The 19,206-nt window shown below is 36.7% G+C and overlaps 1 protein-coding gene across 5 annotated transcripts; it reads left to right on the top strand.

Moving 5' to 3' along the window:
* The first annotated feature begins 62 nt into the window (after positions 1–62).
* On the top strand, positions 63–19,103 carry Cnot7 (CCR4-NOT transcription complex subunit 7). 5 transcript variants are annotated; one of them, XM_048330808.1, is made up of 7 exons: positions 66–215; positions 2,195–2,404; positions 4,339–4,532; positions 11,322–11,483; positions 13,394–13,538; positions 15,727–15,837; positions 17,467–19,103. In XM_048330808.1, the coding sequence occupies exons 2-7, from the start codon at positions 2,288–2,290 to the stop codon at positions 17,593–17,595; spliced, it is 858 nt and encodes a 285-aa protein (XP_048186765.1). In that variant the 5' UTR covers positions 66–215; positions 2,195–2,287; the 3' UTR covers positions 17,596–19,103. The 5 variants fall into 5 exon arrangements, with proteins under 5 accessions (XP_048186767.1, XP_048186765.1, XP_048186766.1 ...); XM_048330809.1 differs by lacking the exon at positions 66–215 and adding an exon at positions 601–620; XM_048330810.1 differs by lacking the exon at positions 15,727–15,837 and having other exon boundaries at positions 63–215.
* The last annotated feature ends 103 nt before the right edge of the window (positions 19,104–19,206 follow it).

Genomic DNA, 19,206 nt, shown 5'->3' with positions numbered 1-19,206 from the left:
CCGCGCGCTCCGCCCCCTCTGCGTGCTGCGTCATCACGCGGCGCCCGGGCCCGGACGTGCCGAGGAGCGGCGGCGTAGCACGGGGCGGCGTAGCTCCGGCTCCTTCTTTTCCCCTGGAAGGGTGAGGGGAGTCTATGGGGCACCCGCCGCCGCCGCTGCCTGGTGCTGTCTCTATGGCGAGAAGGAAGAGGAGGAGCGCGAGCTCAGAGACACAAGTAGATGCGGGCGCGTGCCGCCGACCTGCGCGGGGCCGGGGCGGCGGCGGCGGCGGCGGCGGGGGCGGGGGCGGGGGGGACGGGCCGGAGGGAAGGGGCGGGAACGGCCGGCCGCTCCGGAGCGGGTGCGCGGCGGCGGTTGCAGGGGGGGCCTTGGCGGGGGAAGGAGCCGGACTCGGGCGAGGGGGCGGGTAACGGGCCGAGCGCCCGTCCGGCCGGCGGCGCGGGCTGATGACGCCACGGCTTTGTACCTGGGCCTCGGCGGTGGGACGGAAATTGAGCGCGGAGGGCCGGCGGCCCCGCGCCCGCGGTGGTGGGGCCCGCGGGGCGGCCCGTCTGGGGTGGGACTGTGCTCGCCCCCCGGAAGCCCGCGACGGTGCCCCCGAAGTCCGGAGGAGGCCTCTGGCCTCTGGCCCCGGCGGTTCTGGAATGCCGTGGAAGGCGAGCGCGGCGGAGGGAAAGCAGGGCTGAGCCCGGGCGCCCCTCCACGCTGCGGGGGCTGGGAACGGGTGCCGGCACCCCTTCCTTTCCGTCCCACCGAGATGTTCGACGGCTTTGAAATTCAGTGTATTGATTTCTGTTGTCAGTGTTTACCGGCGGACCAGAAACGAGTGTATGTGTGTGAAACGAGTGTATGTGTGTGCATAGGTGTGTACACGAGTATGTGTGTGTATGCATGCATGTGTGTATCCTTGACCAACAGTGGAAAGGCCCTAACTTTTAGGAAGTTGGAAAACTATGTTTTTGTCGGGTGTGCGGCTGAGGAATCGAACCCAGGGCTTCATGTATACGAGGCAAGCACTCTACCACGAGGCCACATTCCCAGCCCCGGAAGCACTTTTTTGGGGGTCGGTTGTGGGGCTTGAAGGGGAAGTGCTCTAATTCTTAGGAAGTTGAAAACACTTTTTCTTGGTCTGTTGTGGGGCTTGAACTCATGGCCTGGGTGCTGCTCAAGTGCTCAAGGCGCTAGCACTCTGCCACTTGGAGCTACAGAGCCACTTCCGGTTTCCTGGTGGTTCACTGGAGGATCAGAGTCTCAGGGACGTTTCCTGCCAGGCCTGGCTTGGAACTTAAGATCCTCAGATCTCAGCCTCCGGAGTAGTTAGGATTACCAGCGCGAGCCACCAGTGTCCGGAAGCAAAAGTTTTTAATGCAGACTTGCTAGCGCCTTTATTCTTCCTGCAGTTGTGGACATTCAAATGCTTTCTGTGGCAGGCTGTTACTTTTCTGTGTCTCTTTATGTAGGAAGCACAAGGGTTTGAAATCGGCAGGCTTGCTAGGTAGTCACTCTTCCATTGAGAAAGGCCCGCAGACCTTTTATGCATTAGTTATTTTTCAGGTAGGTTCTCATGTTTTTGCCTTGGATGGGCCTCAGACCTCCATCTTCCTACCTACTTCATCCTGTATCTAGGACCAACCTCTCTGGCTCATTAATTGAGATGGAGTCCTAACTTTTTGCCTGGCTAACCTCGAACCTCTATACTCCTCATCTCCGCCTTCCAAGTCATTGGCCCTACAGGTGTGACTCACTGTGTCTGTTTTGTTGGAGTGTTAATTTCATTCTATTTTAACTTTCTTCCTTTCAGTCTGGGTTGAATAAATGCCAGTATTCTAGCTTTTTCAAGTTTTTGAATGTTTTGTTAGTGAAAAACACAAGTACTATATTTTTCATGGTAACAGCTGATATTAGTACCTTCATTTTTACCTACAAAAGGGTGGGTTTTCATGAAGTTTTGTGCAGAGAGTAACGAGCTCCATGCAGTCCTTAATTAGGATATTTTTAAAGTATACTACATAAAGTAACTTAAGTAACATTGAAATTACAATTAAGGAATCTGTTCTAATCTTTTTAGAAGAGGAACTTCCTAAAATTTGATATTTTTACTTAATGATCATGCATTTTGAATAAGTAACTCTTGAGTTTTTACCAGTACAATTCTATGTGCGATTTATGATATGGATGGTTTTTATTTTGACAGGTCCATTAATAAAGGATAAAATATTTATGAAGTAAGTCTTCAATCAAGTATAACATTTTGATGCTTGGCATATAGACTTCTTTATCCCTCACTATGCCAGCAGCAACTGTAGATCATAGCCAAAGAATTTGTGAAGTTTGGGCTTGTAACCTGGATGAAGAGATGAAGAAAATCCGTCAAGTTATCCGAAAATATAATTATGTTGCTATGGTATGGACTTGACCAAATCTTTAAAAAGCTTCTTATAAGGGAAGAGTGGAATTTCAAAAGTCTTGAATTCAACCCTTTCGTTTAACTTTTGGGGGGATAAATTTAATCATGAAAAACCAATGTTTTTCTATATCCTTATCCAAAACTCTTCTAAACATATCTGTAATTTGGCAAGCTAGGTTTATTATGCATTTCAATAAAAGAAAACAAGTTGGGAACTGTGAAGCATTTGATTTGAAGTGCATTAGAAGAGTATTATAGTATTTGAAGAGTATTAGAAAATAGGATTTGGGCTTTTGCCAAGGAGTTTGAGAGTTCCAGATGACAGGACTTTGCTGTGGACAAGGTGCTGTCAGGAAGCTGAGGAAATTTCTGTGATCTTAAGTCTCAGCTGGAATGAAAGAAGACAGATTTGGTCATTTTTATGGTTTAAAAGTTTTTTGTGGGTTTTTTTCTCTGTTCAGGGGTGATTACAGAATGCAGTTGTTTGATGTTGAAGTTCTTTGAAATTGCTTGATTTCAACAAAACTTTAGGACCTACCTATATTCACATTGTTAGTCTGTAATTTTTTTAATTATCACAAATTTTAGACATGTTACTTCATATCTATAATACCAGCTACTCAGGAAGCAGAGGTTGGGAGCCTTAAATTTCAAAGCTAGTCCAGGCAAAACTAGCAAGACTCCTATCTCAACAAATAAGCAGGATGACTTGTTCCAGCTATGAGGAAGGCAGAGGTAGAAGGGTTGTAGCCCAAGGCAATGTACTGGTAAAAAGTCTGAGACCCTACCTAAAATTGAAAGCAAAAAGGGGCTGGAGCAATACTTCAGTATGTAGTAATCATAAGGTCCTGAATTCAAGCCTCAGTACCACAAAAGAAAAGTTTACTAGAGCTCCATGAACACACTGTATAGCTAAGCAGCTCTGCTTTTATACATGCTATTTGAAATGGCGTGAACTATTTATGCAATTAACAATTTTTCTGCTTTACTATTGTATTTTGTGTGTCTCTTGCAGCTACTCTTACTGTTTTCTAGATCCACTGGATTATTAACTCCATAAATCAAGGGGTTAGTGTCTTACACATCCTTTTCCACCTCAACCCTAGCATAATAATATATAGAATCTAGTAATTGGTTGTTACCTCAACCCTAGCATAATATACGGTATCCAGTAATCAGTTGTTATGTTGAGCTGGAAAGGACTTAAGAAAATTTTAATTTTTCTGTTTCTTACTTGATACTTAGTTTTGTTTGTAGCTATTGTTTGAATTACAGTATTAAACTGATACATTTTAATGCAAAGAAAAGAAAGATGCTCCTTTGGGAAGAACAGGATGATTGGTTAAAATATAACTATTTGGCTGGGCACCAGCAATTCACACTTAAAATCTTAGCCACCCAAGATGCTGAGACCTGGAGGATCACAATGTGAAGCCCGCCCAGGCAGAAAAGTCCAGAAGACTTCATCTCCCAGTTAACTAGCAAAAAGCTAGCTGGAAGTATGGCTCAAGTGGTTGAGTACCAGCGGTGAGCAAACTGATTGAGAAAAAGTGAAACACTTGAGTTCAAGCCTCGAAACTAATTTTAAAAAAATAAAGTATATGTAGGCAACATTCCATTTAATAAAGGAACTTGTCCATAATTAGAGCTAGCTTTTGGGGCGGGGGGGGGTATACAATAGAAATTAATACTAACCATTTATTTCTCATAGTAATAGCATCCTACAGGCAGGAGATTTTAAGAAAAGATAAGTTTATGTAGTTAATTGCTCTACAGTGTTCTTCCTATTTGAAAACGATTCTTACTACTTGAATGAATGTGTAGAATATCATTTCTAACAGGATTATTTGACTTGAGACAATTATTTTAGGACTTTATAGATTGTGGTTGTGATTACTTGGTTAATAATGAATCTTCGTACTCTTTTGCAGGACACTGAGTTTCCAGGTGTGGTTGCAAGACCCATTGGAGAATTCAGAAGCAATGCTGACTATCAGTACCAACTATTGCGGTGTAATGTAGACTTGTTAAAGATAATTCAGCTAGGACTGACATTTATGAATGAGCAAGGAGAATACCCTCCAGGAACTTCAACTTGGCAGTTTAATTTTAAATTTAATTTGACGTAAGTGGGAAATACATAACCCAAACCTTGTTATAATTTTAGAAACTGGATTTCACGAAGTACAGTGGCCCCTGGGTGTCCATGGGTATATGGTTGCAAGAAAACTCAAATGCTCAGGCTGCACATTCTATGTGTTGTGGATATTGGTTGAATTTTCCCCATAATGCCACCCAACTTCTGCTAAAGATTTTTCACCTTTCAACAAATCTAAAGTCTTTATCAGTTAAATTAGCCACATTACTTGCCCTCTTTGGCCTAGGAAGATCATCGTAATTTTTATTTTGCTCTTTGGGGTTCCTTTTGCTTTTGGAAAGGCATAATTTTACAAAAATAAGGACAGGGATAATAAGCAGATCACACTTGAAACATGGTTGATGATAATACAGCACAGACAAAAGTATCTCTGAATTAGTTGAACCATATGAGGCATTTACATTTTTTTAATTTTTGTGAATGAATGAGTAATTGGTTCTTGGTCAAAACCATATGTGATAATTCAGTGAGTGAGATATTCTTGCCATATTGTGAAATTCTATATGAATCATTGTCCTGGAAATTTATTAAATGTAAAATTTAGAAAGGTTAGTCTTTTTAATGTGACAAAAATTGACATTAGGAGAACTTTTTACATTTAAATGCTTTTTTTAATTTTAGCGATGTTTTTCAAATATGACTGGCACCTTTTCTGAATGTGTGAAAATGTGTTCGTTTGTTTTAGAACCCAAGGTTTTGTGCATAATAGGCAGTAGTCTACCATTGAAATACATTGCCACCACCAAAGTCTTGGGTACTGAAAATGCTTCTTGGTAGAAAATAATCATAGAACGTTAATTTTATACTTTAAGCATTTTAAAGGCCTTATGTTTGAACTACATGCTTTTAGAAGAGCAAGCAGCTTGGCATCAGAATCAGGGCCTTGTGTAAAGCAAACATGCCATCATTCAGCTATGTCCCCAGCCCAGTAGAAACTTCTTTATGATATTTAGCCCCTTGTAAAGAGACTTTTATTACAGTTATCACCAAAAAATATTAACACCCTTGAACCCGGTATCACTTGCCTGTCAAAATCTGCCCTGGGTCTAAATTTGGTTTTCATATTTCTATCTTATAGCTGGAGAAGTTTAGTATATTGGGGCAAGGGCAGATTATTTACAAACTGTTCAGTTGAATAATATGTAATATATTGTAACTATGCTACAGTATTAATGTATTTTATTTCGAGAGTTTGTATTTGTATAAGATGATCAAATGTAACAAATGATCTGACAGGGGTTGGGAATACGGCCTAATGGTAAAGTGCTCGCCTTGTATACACGAAGCCCTGGGTTCGATTCCTCAGCACCACATATATAGAAAAAGCCGGAAGTGGCGCTGTGGCTCAAGAGGTAGAGTGCTAGCCTTGAGCAAAAAACAAGAGCCAGGGACAGTGCTCATGCCCTGAGTCCACGCCCCAGGACTGGCAACAAAAACAAAACAAACGGGCTGGGGATATAGCCTAGTGGCAAGAGTGCCTGCCTCGGATACACGAGGCCCTAGGTTCGATTCCCCAGCACCACATATACAGAAAACGGCCAGAAGCGGTGCTGTGGCTCAAGTGGCAGAGTGCTAGCCTTGAGCGGGAAGAAGCCAGGGACAGTGCTCAGGCCCTGAGTCCAAGGCCCAGGACTGGCCAAAAAAAAAAAAAAAAACAAATGATCTGACAATAACAAGGGCAGTTAATAGTAGCACCAGTATAAGAATTTGTGCTGTTTAACACATAAAAGCTAATGAGAAACAGGGCAGTTAAGTTTAGAGAGTAATAGTGGTACAGTAGTCAGAACTTAAAATTACCTTCTGTTTCGTGTGACTCTTACATTAATGGATTCATTCTGTCCAAACCTTATAGAGGCTAAAATGTATGCATCTCCACTATTACAGATATCCTTTATAAATGTTGCTAGTCTGAAACTCAGTGAAAATGGCCTTGTATCTTTTTTATCAGCTCTTCTAGTTACCATTTCATTGTTCAGATTTCTTTTTCTTCCACACTGATCATTAGAAGATTGCCTTTTTTATTGTTTGTTTTGATATTTTATACAATATGGTGTTGATCTCAGTACATCAATAACCTATCAGTCTCAATTTTTATAAAATTGAGGTGTTTTTTTTTCAACATCTTTATTTTGGCAACAGTGCCTCTTTGTATACTCCAAGTGCCATTTTTGTCTTGCACAGACAATAGTTTCACTGCCAAGTTTGTTTACCATTTTCACTTATGTAAGTATATTAGGACATGAATATAGAGTATCATGAAAGATATCAAAGTTCATCCATCTGAATATTAAAACCAGTACTGTCTGATATGGAGAGACAGCATCATGAACAACATAACATCTAGGACATGTTGAAGAAAGATAACTAACTTATTTGAATGCCTAGAACAATGGGTCAACCAGTGCACGAGGCACTAAGGGCATATTGTTGAGGAAAATTGACCATGGCCATTGTAACAGTGTTTTCCATCACCTTCCTACCTGCCATATTAGTGAACATTGCGTATTCAGTTTCTGCACTGGTCCATGCTACTACTGTGCCTATTTAAATTATGTCTGTTCACGTTTTAATATTACCATCAAAGAGGTACCTGCCAGTCCTCTTTGTCAGCTATAGTTGTAAAGACTTAAAAGATGAAAGCTTTGTGTTTGAAATACATTTTATATGACTATACAGTGATACTTCAGAATACACACCCTGCCAAAAGCATCTGAGATAAAAATAACACTGCTTAACTAGTTTTGATTATAAGCAATCTTCATAAATCTCTTAATCTTGAAGTAGTCATTTGTAATGTCCATGACTAGTGGCTCAGTTAAAAAGAAATGGATTTATGTCAAATAAGTTTTCTTGATATTTGAATTACAGTTGGTTACTATACTTACTGTGAGCTTAGAAGCAGACAACTTTGTAACACTTATTTTATTTATTTATTTATTTATTTATTTTTTGGCCAGTGCTGGGCCTTGGACTCAGGGCCTGAGCACTGTCCCTGGCTTCTTTTTGCTCAAGGCTAGCACTCTGCCACTTGAGCCACAGCGCCACTTCTGGCCGCTTTCTGTATATGTGGTGCTGGGGAATCAAACCCAGGGCCTCACGTATACGAGGCAAGCTCTCTTGCCACTAGGCCATATCCCCAGCCCTTAACACTTATTTTAAAGCCATGGAAAGTTTGGTTACTTTCCACTGTGCTGTTGATTTACTAATAATAAATAGCATATGAAGATAGAGTCTAGAAGCACAGTGACTACTACAGTGCTCTAAATCAGAGTTGGATTTAGTGATTTATTAAACTCAGATTGTGGCCACTAATGTGATAGATATGTAAGCTAAAATTTGTCAGTATTGTAATAGTAATTTTTCTTTCTTACCGTCTATTTGGGTATTAATATTTGTGAGTTAAATACTGTTCAGTTGGCCAGTTTCGATTTACCAACAAGGCTGGACATAAACATCAAAGCCTGTGGATTTTTTGATGTGAAGAGAACATAAGACTATAATCACCTGAGGTTTTGACATCTACCGCATATTCAGAGATAGTTTTTAACTTGTGTATTTTTTTCTTTTTTTATAAAAATAACATGCTTTGGATGGGAATATGGCCTAATGGCAAGAGTGCTTGCCTCATATACTTCATGCACTGGGTTCGATTCCTCAGCACCACATGTATATAGAAAAGGCCAGAAGTGGCGCTGTAACTCAAGTGGCAGAGTGCTAACCTTGAGCAAAAAAGAAGCCTGGGACAGTGCTCAGGCCCTGAGTCCAAGCCCCAGGACCGGCAGAAATAAATAACATGCTTTTGCAGAAGAGATGACTACTACTAGTACAGTTTAGTAACTATACAAATAAGCTGTATTGTGTGTATACTGCTAATAGTTACTGGTAATCATTTATTTTTACCTTTTTCCTGATAAATCCCATACTAATCACTTACTATAGGTGGGTATTTAGGTTTTGTACTTTGAAATTTGTTTCTTTACTGTTAGAGTAAGGAGACTTGTGTATAGATGGCCTTTGATTTGAGATGAACAACGTAATTTTTATAATGATGCAAAAGCGGAATGCATTCAGGAAAGACCAAACTTTGGACTTTGATCTTTTCCCTGGTTAACAGTAGATACTGGAGTTTGGGGTAGCAGTAAACAGCATCTTACTGTCAGCCATGAAATTATGGGTGTGAGCAGCTAAAAGTGTACAAAGTAGCTAATAGTGTACCGATAATGTTCTTTTAAGTTGAATGGATTACTTGCATTTTCCCCTATAAGTTGTTGGTTTGTTAGCACATGACCTCATTGGAAGTCATCAGGTATCTATATCTTCAGCCACCATTGAGGGGATTTTATTGGAAATAGATCTCTCCCATCCAAATATTTTTAGGCTTCATTCAAAGCATGTGAGTGTTTTCAAGGCCCTTGGTACATGTACTTACTGAGAAACAGGAAAATAAGGGCTTTGTTTTCTATCAGATTATGTTCATTGATGAAAATAAGCCCTAGTTAACTTATCCATGTAGAAGGTATTAGCATATTTGGAAAAGTTTGCTAATTTGACTTGTGAGAATGTTGTATTTTTATTTGATTTCTCTGAAAACTAGTATGGAAGGTATTTTTTTTAACTTACAAATTATTTTTGTCTTTCATAGCCTTTGCATATTTGGAGCATTTTTGCATGAATGAATGGATAAAATGAGTTTAGCTAATCTGTATGCTTGGACTGCCTATTTCAGTTTTTATGTCTTTTAACTAATTTTCTGTAGATATTTTAAGTATATTGGCATTTATATTTTTAAGAAAGCTAATACAGAGGAAATTGGGAGAATAAACTTGTTGAAACTTTTTGAGTAGGTATAAGTTGAGCTGGGAATAGTTTGAAATTGGACAGAAGCTATGAATTTAGAAATCTGAATTTTTAATAGGCTAAGTTTATATTTTTAGAAAGATTTATTTCAGTACATTTACTGACTAGTGTTTATTACTAGTTTCTATCTTCGGGTTATTACATGAGAAAGATAGTCATGTATCTTTGCTCTTTGGGAAACTATTCTATAGAGATTTGTACATGCTTTTCATTAATGCTCAGTTGTTAGAGATTTATATATTACTACATTAAATTTTAGTACTTGATTTATCTGTAGTTATATATTGACTTAGTCTTCACTATTTCAGTGGTACCACTGGAATAGGCGTTTTGAGGATGAGGAAGGCATAATGAAAGGGCTTAAAACATGAAATGGATATCATCAGAAAAGGATAGTCTACTGGAGAATTGACTCGTAACAATAATGAGGTTTCCATTACCACAGGAAGTTTTCTTCATCCTATTTGGAGATTTAACCTGCCTACATGGGTTTTCCAACTTTGTCTTTTTCATGAGCTGGCTATTACAAACATGAGATCGGTATGGAATTATAAAATACTCAGTTCCACAAAATTTAGATGAGAACACACAGATTTAGCTGAATTAAGGTATGTTACTATCCAGAAAAAAAAAAAGAGAAAGAAATAATGGTACACATATCTTTTGTTTACCAAACTTACTTGATTACAAAAATGTTTGAGGTACTCATCCAGGTCTCACCTGGGAATTGTGATTCAGTAGGTCTGGGACTTCAGTGGGACCTGGGAATCCATGTTTTTGGTAAGTTCTCCGGATTATAATCATTGGGCAAGTTTGGGGAATAATTTAAATAGTTGAACACTTCCTATTGTACTTCATCAATGTATTATTTAATATGATGGCATAAAATCAGTAAATTGAACATACGACTGAGTAATGTGAACCTGGAGAAGAATTCCTTTGACCTTTAGTTTGTTGTTGAAGCATACTTCAGTAAGCATTGGGACCTGATAAGTGAAAGAAATTATTGGTAAGGTATATATTTTTAATATAGCAGAGTCAATATAATATCTGTTGCTTAACTGGAAAAACAAAACCAGAAGCTTACATTGGATTTATTTTCTAAAGCATATTCCAGAGGAAATTTTGACTTAAAGGTCTTTCATATCCTCTGTTAAACTTTTCAGTGGTTAACTTTGCTCTTCTACAGATATATCTATAGTGGTTTAACTTTTAAAAATATATTAGTTCTTTGAATACCTATGTGTTTATGCTTTGACAATTAGATGTGGCTTTCTGAAGGGCTGATTTTTATTAAAATTTTGTGACTGGCCTTTAGTAGACAATCTTCTAGGAACTATCCCTTAAGGGATAGTTCAAAGAGGAAATTAAACAGTTCATTGCTTGTTGGAGCCATTTGAAGGGTTTAACATTTGTGAGAGGAGGCATCTTTTTCTTTTGAGATTGAATGTAATTTAAGTCAGTCACACAAGATGTTTCCCTTTGGTGCCTTCTTCCTGCTTCTGCTGAGCATGAGAGATGGGCATAGTCCCTCATAGCATTGGCTGCAGCTCCATCTGCCCGCATTAGAATGGCTGCAGAGACTGAAAGCCCTTGAAAAGAATGTGTCTATCACTTTACAGTAGTACTGGTGAGTAGAATGCCCCTTTTTCAAGCCAGTTGAATTTATGTAAGCTGTAGAAGGCTCCTGGAATTGAGTTGATAGTAAAAGTTAAAATCTTCCCATTAGTCTCATCATTGAATGTTTTCCTTGCATAGATGTAAAGCATTGCAACAGTTGGACCCAAGCCAGTCCTTTTCTTATTTCTGGCATTGTAGTTGTAGATATAAGTGGAAGGGGAAAAAAGCTGTTTGAAGTAATGGCATTTGTGAATGTTGTCTTTCTATTTCTCCTGCCAGGGAAGACATGTATGCTCAGGATTCTATAGAGCTACTAACAACATCAGGTATCCAGTTTAAAAAACATGAAGAGGAAGGAATTGAGACCCAATACTTTGCAGAACTTCTCATGACTTCAGGAGTGGTCCTCTGTGAAGGGGTCAAATGGTTATCATTTCATAGGTAAAAAGATATGATTCGAAGAGTCAAGTGATGAACAAAACATACTAAAAGACTTTCATGGAGTTTACATTCTAGAGCATAAATAGCTTTTTAAAAATAAACTAATGTGTATAGTATGTTTGGTTGGTTTGTTAGTGGAAATTTCTATGAAGAAAAACAAAAGAACAAATGCTGTGAGTGGATTTCACTAGTTTTACCTAGGGTGATAAAGAAGGCTTCCTATAGAGGAAATAACTTACAGAATTGTTTTAGTAGTCAGTAAGAATGTACTCAAAGCATTTAGTATTTCATACACAGTAAATTCTAGGTGCCTGTTTTTAAATTCTTTACTATAACAAAACTAGATATTTTAAGAGAGAAAATTCAGTATTGTTTAACAGGACTTTCAGATATGACAAAGCATTTTCCTATGTAAGCCACCTAAATGGGCGGTTTGGAATTAAATAGAGCTCGGGAATATTTTTTAAAAAACAATATAAATCTCCTGGACCCTTCAGATTTTTCACCTATGCCCTGTGGAATGATAATAGGAGTGTTCCTATTGTGAAGTCTGATGTAATAGTAAACAGTTAAGATTTGAAGTGAAGGTACTAAACGTACAAATTCTCACCATCTTTTCTCTCTGATCTCTCCACTTGTATATAGGAATTAAGAATTAAATCTGTTAAGGAACATTTTCTTAGTTCTTTTTATGTTCCTACTCATGAGGATACAAAACAAGAAAACATTCTTTTACTATCTAAGGGATAGGAATTCTTTCGTAAAAAAAAAAACTGTAAGAAAATACTGTGTGCTAGGCTTTTGTGGGTATTAAGATGAATAAAACCAGAGAGGGTTCATATTTTCTTGGAGTTTAGAATCTAGATAGAGCCATTTAAATATAAAATATTATACCAATATTCCACTAAATGTGACTTAAGTATTTTCCAGATGTTTCATTTTCCTTATTAAACATTTAATTTTATAAATTTTTAAAAATATAGTATAAATAAACTGTTAAATATCTACATGTCAAGATATTTAAATAATAGATATTTAAATTCCAACTATATGTAAGGGATCAAAAGCTTATAAATAAATATATGATTACTGCCCTTTGAATCAATGGAGAAAACCGTCTTTGTACTTTGAAGAGTATTATAAACTGTTTGTGTTGCATAAGAAATCTCTGGGAGTTGCGATTGTCATGGCGGGTTTGCAGCCAAACAGAAAGGTAGTCAAAGAAAAGGAGTAACTGGTAAGATTGGAGGTTGGTAGATAATACATGATAAGAAATCTTGTTTTGAGTTTGTCCTTTATTATCCAGAATAGGAGTGTTCACCTTCACTGAGTTCATTTTGCAGTGCAACCTTTTTATTAATAATGTCACTTCAAATAATGCCATAGAAACAATTACAAAGTCATTTAAGGAAAATGAAAATATTTTTGTTGGGTGCTTACTCTTTGATCTGTGCAAATATGTTATTACCTCATTTAAAAGGTGACAATATCTACATTTTCACTTCTGAAGACAATTTTCTCACTAGCTTTTGACATTCTTCAGCCAATTTCCCATTTGTGTTTATGTCCGGGTCCATGGACACTTAATTTTTTTGACCCATTGTGGTTGGTGTTTGCTCTCCTTAGAATTCTGTATTTAATCACCAGCAAAATAGTACTTTAGTGACTACAGGCTTGGATTGGTCATACAGACTTAGGTTTCTGAATGATCAGGTGACGAGTTTTTAGCATTATCTGTGAGAAGAAAGCATTTTCTTTTCAGAATTCTTAGTTTTCTCTGTTATATGCCCTTTTTGTTGTTGTTAATTCCTTCTTTGCCTATATTGTGTATTTAAAACTTGTATGGAAAGAAATTTAGTTTTTCGTTCTGTGGTACTGATGTGTCTTCTGTATTCTGGATCTTTTTCTAGCGGTTATGACTTTGGCTATTTAATCAAAATCCTGACCAACTCTAACTTGCCTGAAGAAGAACTTGACTTCTTTGAGATACTTCGATTGTTTTTTCCTGTCATTTATGATGTGAAATACCTCATGAAGAGCTGCAAAAATCTCAAAGTAAGGCTTCAAGTAACACCGGCAGTCAGACACAGTAGATGAAGAGACTGACAAAGCTGTAGGCACAGAGACTTTAAACCATGTTTTTAATGCGATATTATACGAAATACAGTCATATTTTTTGACCTTTTGGTTCTTTTTCTTGTATAATTATCTTGGAAGAAAGTTTTTAGCAAACCTCATGCTAAAGGCCAGATTTTTGTAACTGTTTTCCAGCTTGAAAATCATGAACCAAACCAGAAATGTGAGGGGGGGCGGGGGGGCCTCCTGCGCAATTTCTACTTTCCTGGCACATAGTGCCCTTTCTAACCGGTGGGCAGGTAACACGCAACAGGAAAGGAAAGGAGGCTTTTTCCTTTATCTTACCTTGATTAGAGGGTTTTTTTCCTATCAGTTCTAGTGAAACACGTTTTTAGGATTAAATTACATAACTAAAACTATCCTCACAAATGTGAACTTTGTTAAGTAGATATTCTTTACTAAATGTAGGTCATGCTTAGACAGTAGCTTACATTCTGACGTTGCTTGAACATGAATTTAATCTTTTTACTTTGGAATATTAATTGTTTCAGAAGTTTGCTAAAGAAAACTGTTAAACTGAAATCATTGACAGAGACTCCTGGGAGTACAGTGGGTTTATTTATTTTTTGTTTGACGGGAGTATTAAACTGTAATTAAAGAAAATAGGCAGTGTGATTGTTTTATAGTCTTAATGTTGTTCCTCCTTCAGTTCACAATAAAGTTAGTCAAATTTTCTCCTTGCCAAGATTTAGAAAACAAGTAAAATTAACTTAGGAAATGGTAGAAAGAAAGCAGAAAGAAACTATAGAAGTACTTAATAAGGAAACTTAAAAAGAATAAACTAAAAATTACTAAAACTTACCCAAAAAAAAAGGTTTTTTTGCCTGTAATACAGGATGTGCCCAGCATATGTGATAGTGGCACTGAAAGTAATAAGAGTTGTGCATATTGTGAAGACTTCTAGCCTATGACCTTGAAGTAGACTATCCTGAATACTCTAGAGACTCCGCTTACCTTTCTGCTTCATTAATGTATTTCAATACTGTGACTACAAGTCTTCTGTGTTTCAGTCTGGCTTTGGAAACATAAACATTTTATAAAATTGGTAGGTCTGTACAATAACAGTTGTGAGGAATTAAGTGTCAAATTTTGAGATGTCTAACAATATCAAAGATTATGATTATGTCCTTGGTGGGCCACGATGTTAAAGTTTAGATTAGCAAAGCCAGGGGCTATAGGAGCTGTAGTCAATCATACCATTCCATTGTGGTTTTCTCTCCTGTTCTCCTGTTAAACAGCTAATGATACCTAATCCTTGTGCTGTTTTTAGTACAGGAGAAACTGCTAAGCAAAGCACTTTGCAAAGCTGTTCTGTCATGAAGGACTGGTTTGCTAGAAGAGATTTTAGAATTTAAAAAGGAATTTCACTGTCTGCCTATTTTTTTGTTGGAGTTTGCCTCTCCCCAGTTCCTTGCTTCCTTCTTTCTCCCTATGTTTTTCCTCTCTTTCACTATTTCTTTCTTCCCTATCATTAAGTCTTGAGTATTATCTTACACAGAGTATAATAGAGCATCCTAAAATATTCATGCACATACAACTTACTTTTTTCTTAATTAATAAAACTGTAGTTAAGCCTGTAGTGAATTGTTTATTGGTTTACATTTGTTAGACAGAGGGGGAGATTTGTTACATTTCCACACGTTTAAAATGTGTTCCAGCCAAATTCACCCCCTCTACTTTACAGTAGATTCTTATTTGATTACTTATGGCTCTATTTTGTCAAAATTATTTATTTCATAGGTGAATTGGTAGAAATCTAAGAAAATATAAAAGAAAGTGCCTATACCAAAGTTCTCTAATGATTGGTGGATTAATAGAGTATGAGTACACCTTATAACTGTGATCTTGCCTTGTATAATCTTTACTAAGGTTATACACCTGACACATGCCTTAAAAATATGAAGACAAACTTTTCCAATTAGGATCTCATTTTCTGATAAATTACAGGTTTCTCACACATTAGTAATGTTCTCTCCTCCTCACCCTCTTCAGTTTGTCTTTACATATTATAGTTCCTTCATATTTTGGCCAGTGTCCAAGTTTGTGATTTGTGAATTCAGATACTGAAGTACTTCTTCTTTTGACAATCAATTTCTGTTTCTTCTAGGGTGGATTACAGGAAGTTGCTGAACAGTTAGAGCTGGAAAGGATAGGACCACAACATCAGGCAGGATCTGATTCATTACTTACAGGAATGGCCTTTTTCAAAATGAGAGAAGTATGGAGACATCAGTATCTTTTTCTCAGTTGGATATGTAGAAAACATTAAAAGCCTGAAGGCAAAAGTTTTGGGCAATAAAAACATGTTAAGTCACTATATAATTAGAAGTCCTATTAAGTCACACCCACCATACTTGAGTAAAAAGTATTCAAGAGTAAATCATCTTGGAAAAATAATTCAGAAAAGAATGGAAAAATAAGCCCTTCCTGGAGTAAATAAATAAATAAATTGAAGAATGGAGCTTGTGGCTCCAGTAGGAGAAGGCTTGCCTGGCAGTAGTGAGTTCAAACCAGTACCACCCAAAAAATAAAAATGTAAACTATCTTAGAAATCATGGAGATTCAGCCATATTATTTCTTATGTGAGAAAACAGGCCAGAGATTAGTAACATATCTAAGTTATATCTTAATTGAACATTTTTACTAGTAGGACTCAAGAGTTTGCTCTTAGATTCATCAATGTTCTTTGCCAGGGAATTTAATGTTATATTTCCTCTAACTTGTCTTTTCCTTAGATTTTAGCCTAATAATGAAATTTTATTTGCTCATGCCAGTCTTAACACTTTGAAGATCTTAAAAAAGCTATCCATGCTTTTTACTGGGTTGAACCTTATCAGTGATTTTTGAATTCTAAAGCAGTGAGATAAATACAGTAGTAGTTAAATCAAAATCCATATTGGGAAGTCCTTAAGTTATAAAAGTTGGAAGTTAGATACCTCAAATATAAAACTGTTATGTATGGAAGAATGAAATTTAATAAGTTGGCTCTTAGGTTATATAATCAAATAATATATACAGTTACACTTCATAAAAGAACATTGGTTATGAAAAATAGGACTTTTGCATTTAAAATAGCTTTATTTCAAAATAATTGAGGTGGAATTCTATTTTGTTTTTATGGGGAATTCTTTTGGGTATGTTTTCTTAAATTAGTTGGCAGGGATCAGGAACTTAACATTTTTCATAGAAATATAAATAAGACATTATCTATTTTGACTCAAGTGATTTAAATTGTCTGTGACAAGTAAATGTTTTTTATACTCCATCCCATTGTAAATTTATACAATTAAAGCAACCATTTGGGTGTTTCACCTTTGCATTCTTAAAATGCTTCAGTAATTAATGGTGGATTTCTGGCACTCATTTGATACTTTTGTTTTTCTTTCTTCAAGGACAGTAATGTCCTGATGTGGCTGCTCAGATGTTACTGTCCATGGCATGTTTACAGTTTATTTCTGGTCACCCCTTAGCCTGGGAGATAGACTCAAGGCAATTTAAAAACATTCATTGTTCCCCATCATTGGCCATTTTTTCATTCATTCTGTTGAGTATTTAATGAACCAAAACTGTCTGCCCTTTTTTCCATGCTCAAATCCTCATGAAGTGATATAAGTATTAATGAGAAAGATATGCATTTATACCTTTTTTTAGTTTCTGTAAGTTTTTTGCTTGTTGAAGACATCAGTTTTTATTTGTTAAATATCAGTGTATGACTTCAAAGGCATACCATAGAAAAGAGTTGTCATTATAGCTAATGAACAGTGAATACTTTCATTGCTGAAATTTAAATTTCAAGTGGTACTTATTGGTTAAATTATTATTTTTTCCTTCAAAATTTCCTTTCTAGATGTTCTTTGAAGATCACATTGATGATGCCAAATATTGTGGTCATTTGTATGGCCTCGGTTCTGGTTCATCCTATGTACAGAATGGCACGGGGAATGCATATGAAGAGGAAGCCAACAAGCAGTCATGACATGAAATAGTCCTTTTATTTTTATTTTATTTGAACTACACACCTGCTTGTATATAGGTTTTATCTCTGGTTGAATTCCTTGAACAATATACAATACCTTTTGTCCCTCTTTCATAGCACATTTTATTTTCTGCCTAAGTATGACTGATCCTATCTCAGAACTTAATGAATAGAAGTACATTCAGGTTAAATTTGGCCTTAATTTAATATACGTGTTAGCAAGTATGTGTGACAGAGTAGGGAAATCATCATACTGAATAATTTGATAAACTGCCTACTTGAGCTTGTCCCCCTGTCCCCCATTCTTAAATTAATTAGTATCGCCTGTAATTTATTTCCCTGTTTCATGTCTTTCCCTTCCATCCTGCAGAAGTTTTTAAGTATTTGAGTGTATGGACCATCAATTTTGCACTTTAGAGAGTGATTCCAAGCCTCTGTTTTATCAGAAATTGTGGTTTTTCTTGCTCTTAGCTGGGAAAAATGACCGTCTGCCAATTTTATACAGTATTTGCTTGTTTTTGACCTACAGAATATAGCACTTGTATTGTGCAAACTGTTGATTCAGCAAGATTTAACAGCAACCAAAAGACAAGGAACTACTGAGGAGCTTAGTAACTACTGTTTCTGTATGTAGTGTTTAATCTTCTGAGCACATCTCATGTCTGTCAATTCTAATTGGCATGTGTAGGCTGCTCTGTGAATGAAGAACTTTCAAAACCAGCTTTACACCCTTCAGGAAAAGGCCCTTGTTATTGGACATTTAGAATCTACCAGGAAACTGGCATTTAACATGTTGAAGCTACAGTTATTTTACAATACTAACATTTCCCTTTATCTGGTTTCTTTATACTATAACTGCTTACCTTTATTATCTTTTTTTTTATTTTATAGCCATACTTATGATGTTCTTGATTTGTTGATTATACAAATCAATTTCATTAAAGTCCAAAGATACAAGTTTTTAGGTATATTTTATATCAAATTTATCAAATTAAGAGTCAAAATTTGTGCTTTCATAGCTACAAAAATAATGGAGAGATTTGGTGCAAAACAACAAAATGCTATATATGTGTATGTATACATATGCATACATACACATACATAGCTAAGTTACCTGAGGAGTGTAATGCTTGTTTATTTTTTGTGTATATCTTTACAATCTATTTTATATATATTGACAAAAGAGACTGTGAAATATTTAGCCAGGCAGAATATGTGACCAGCCAGAGCATGTGTAGGAAGACTTTGGTTAATCATTCAGTCTACCCCGAAGTGATGGACTAGAAGTCATAATGTGTTATCTACACTTCAATCAGTAATATTAGTAATATTATTAAATCTCCAGATGTTAGCAAGATTAGTTTGTTTCCCTTGTACATTCTTTATTATATTCATGATATTACAATGCTGTACTGGGTGGTCCTTTTTAAACAGAACATTATTTGAAAAAACAGAGGGTATTTGTTTTTAAAGCTTTTGTAAATAAAGGCTTCAGAACTGTTTTCTTATATGTTGACTGGTGATTTTTCTTTTAGAAATAAATATTAGGAGAGTATTAAATACTGGTATTTGGGCAACAAAACAACTCAGTAACTTCATGGTGCGGATTAT

This window comes from Perognathus longimembris, chromosome 21 (assembly GCF_023159225.1).
Source record: "Perognathus longimembris pacificus isolate PPM17 chromosome 21, ASM2315922v1, whole genome shotgun sequence".
NCBI classification, from domain to species: domain Eukaryota; kingdom Metazoa; phylum Chordata; class Mammalia; order Rodentia; family Heteromyidae; genus Perognathus; species Perognathus longimembris.
The sequence above is the reverse complement of the archived record's forward strand: the minus strand, read 5'-3'. Positions and strand labels throughout refer to the sequence as shown.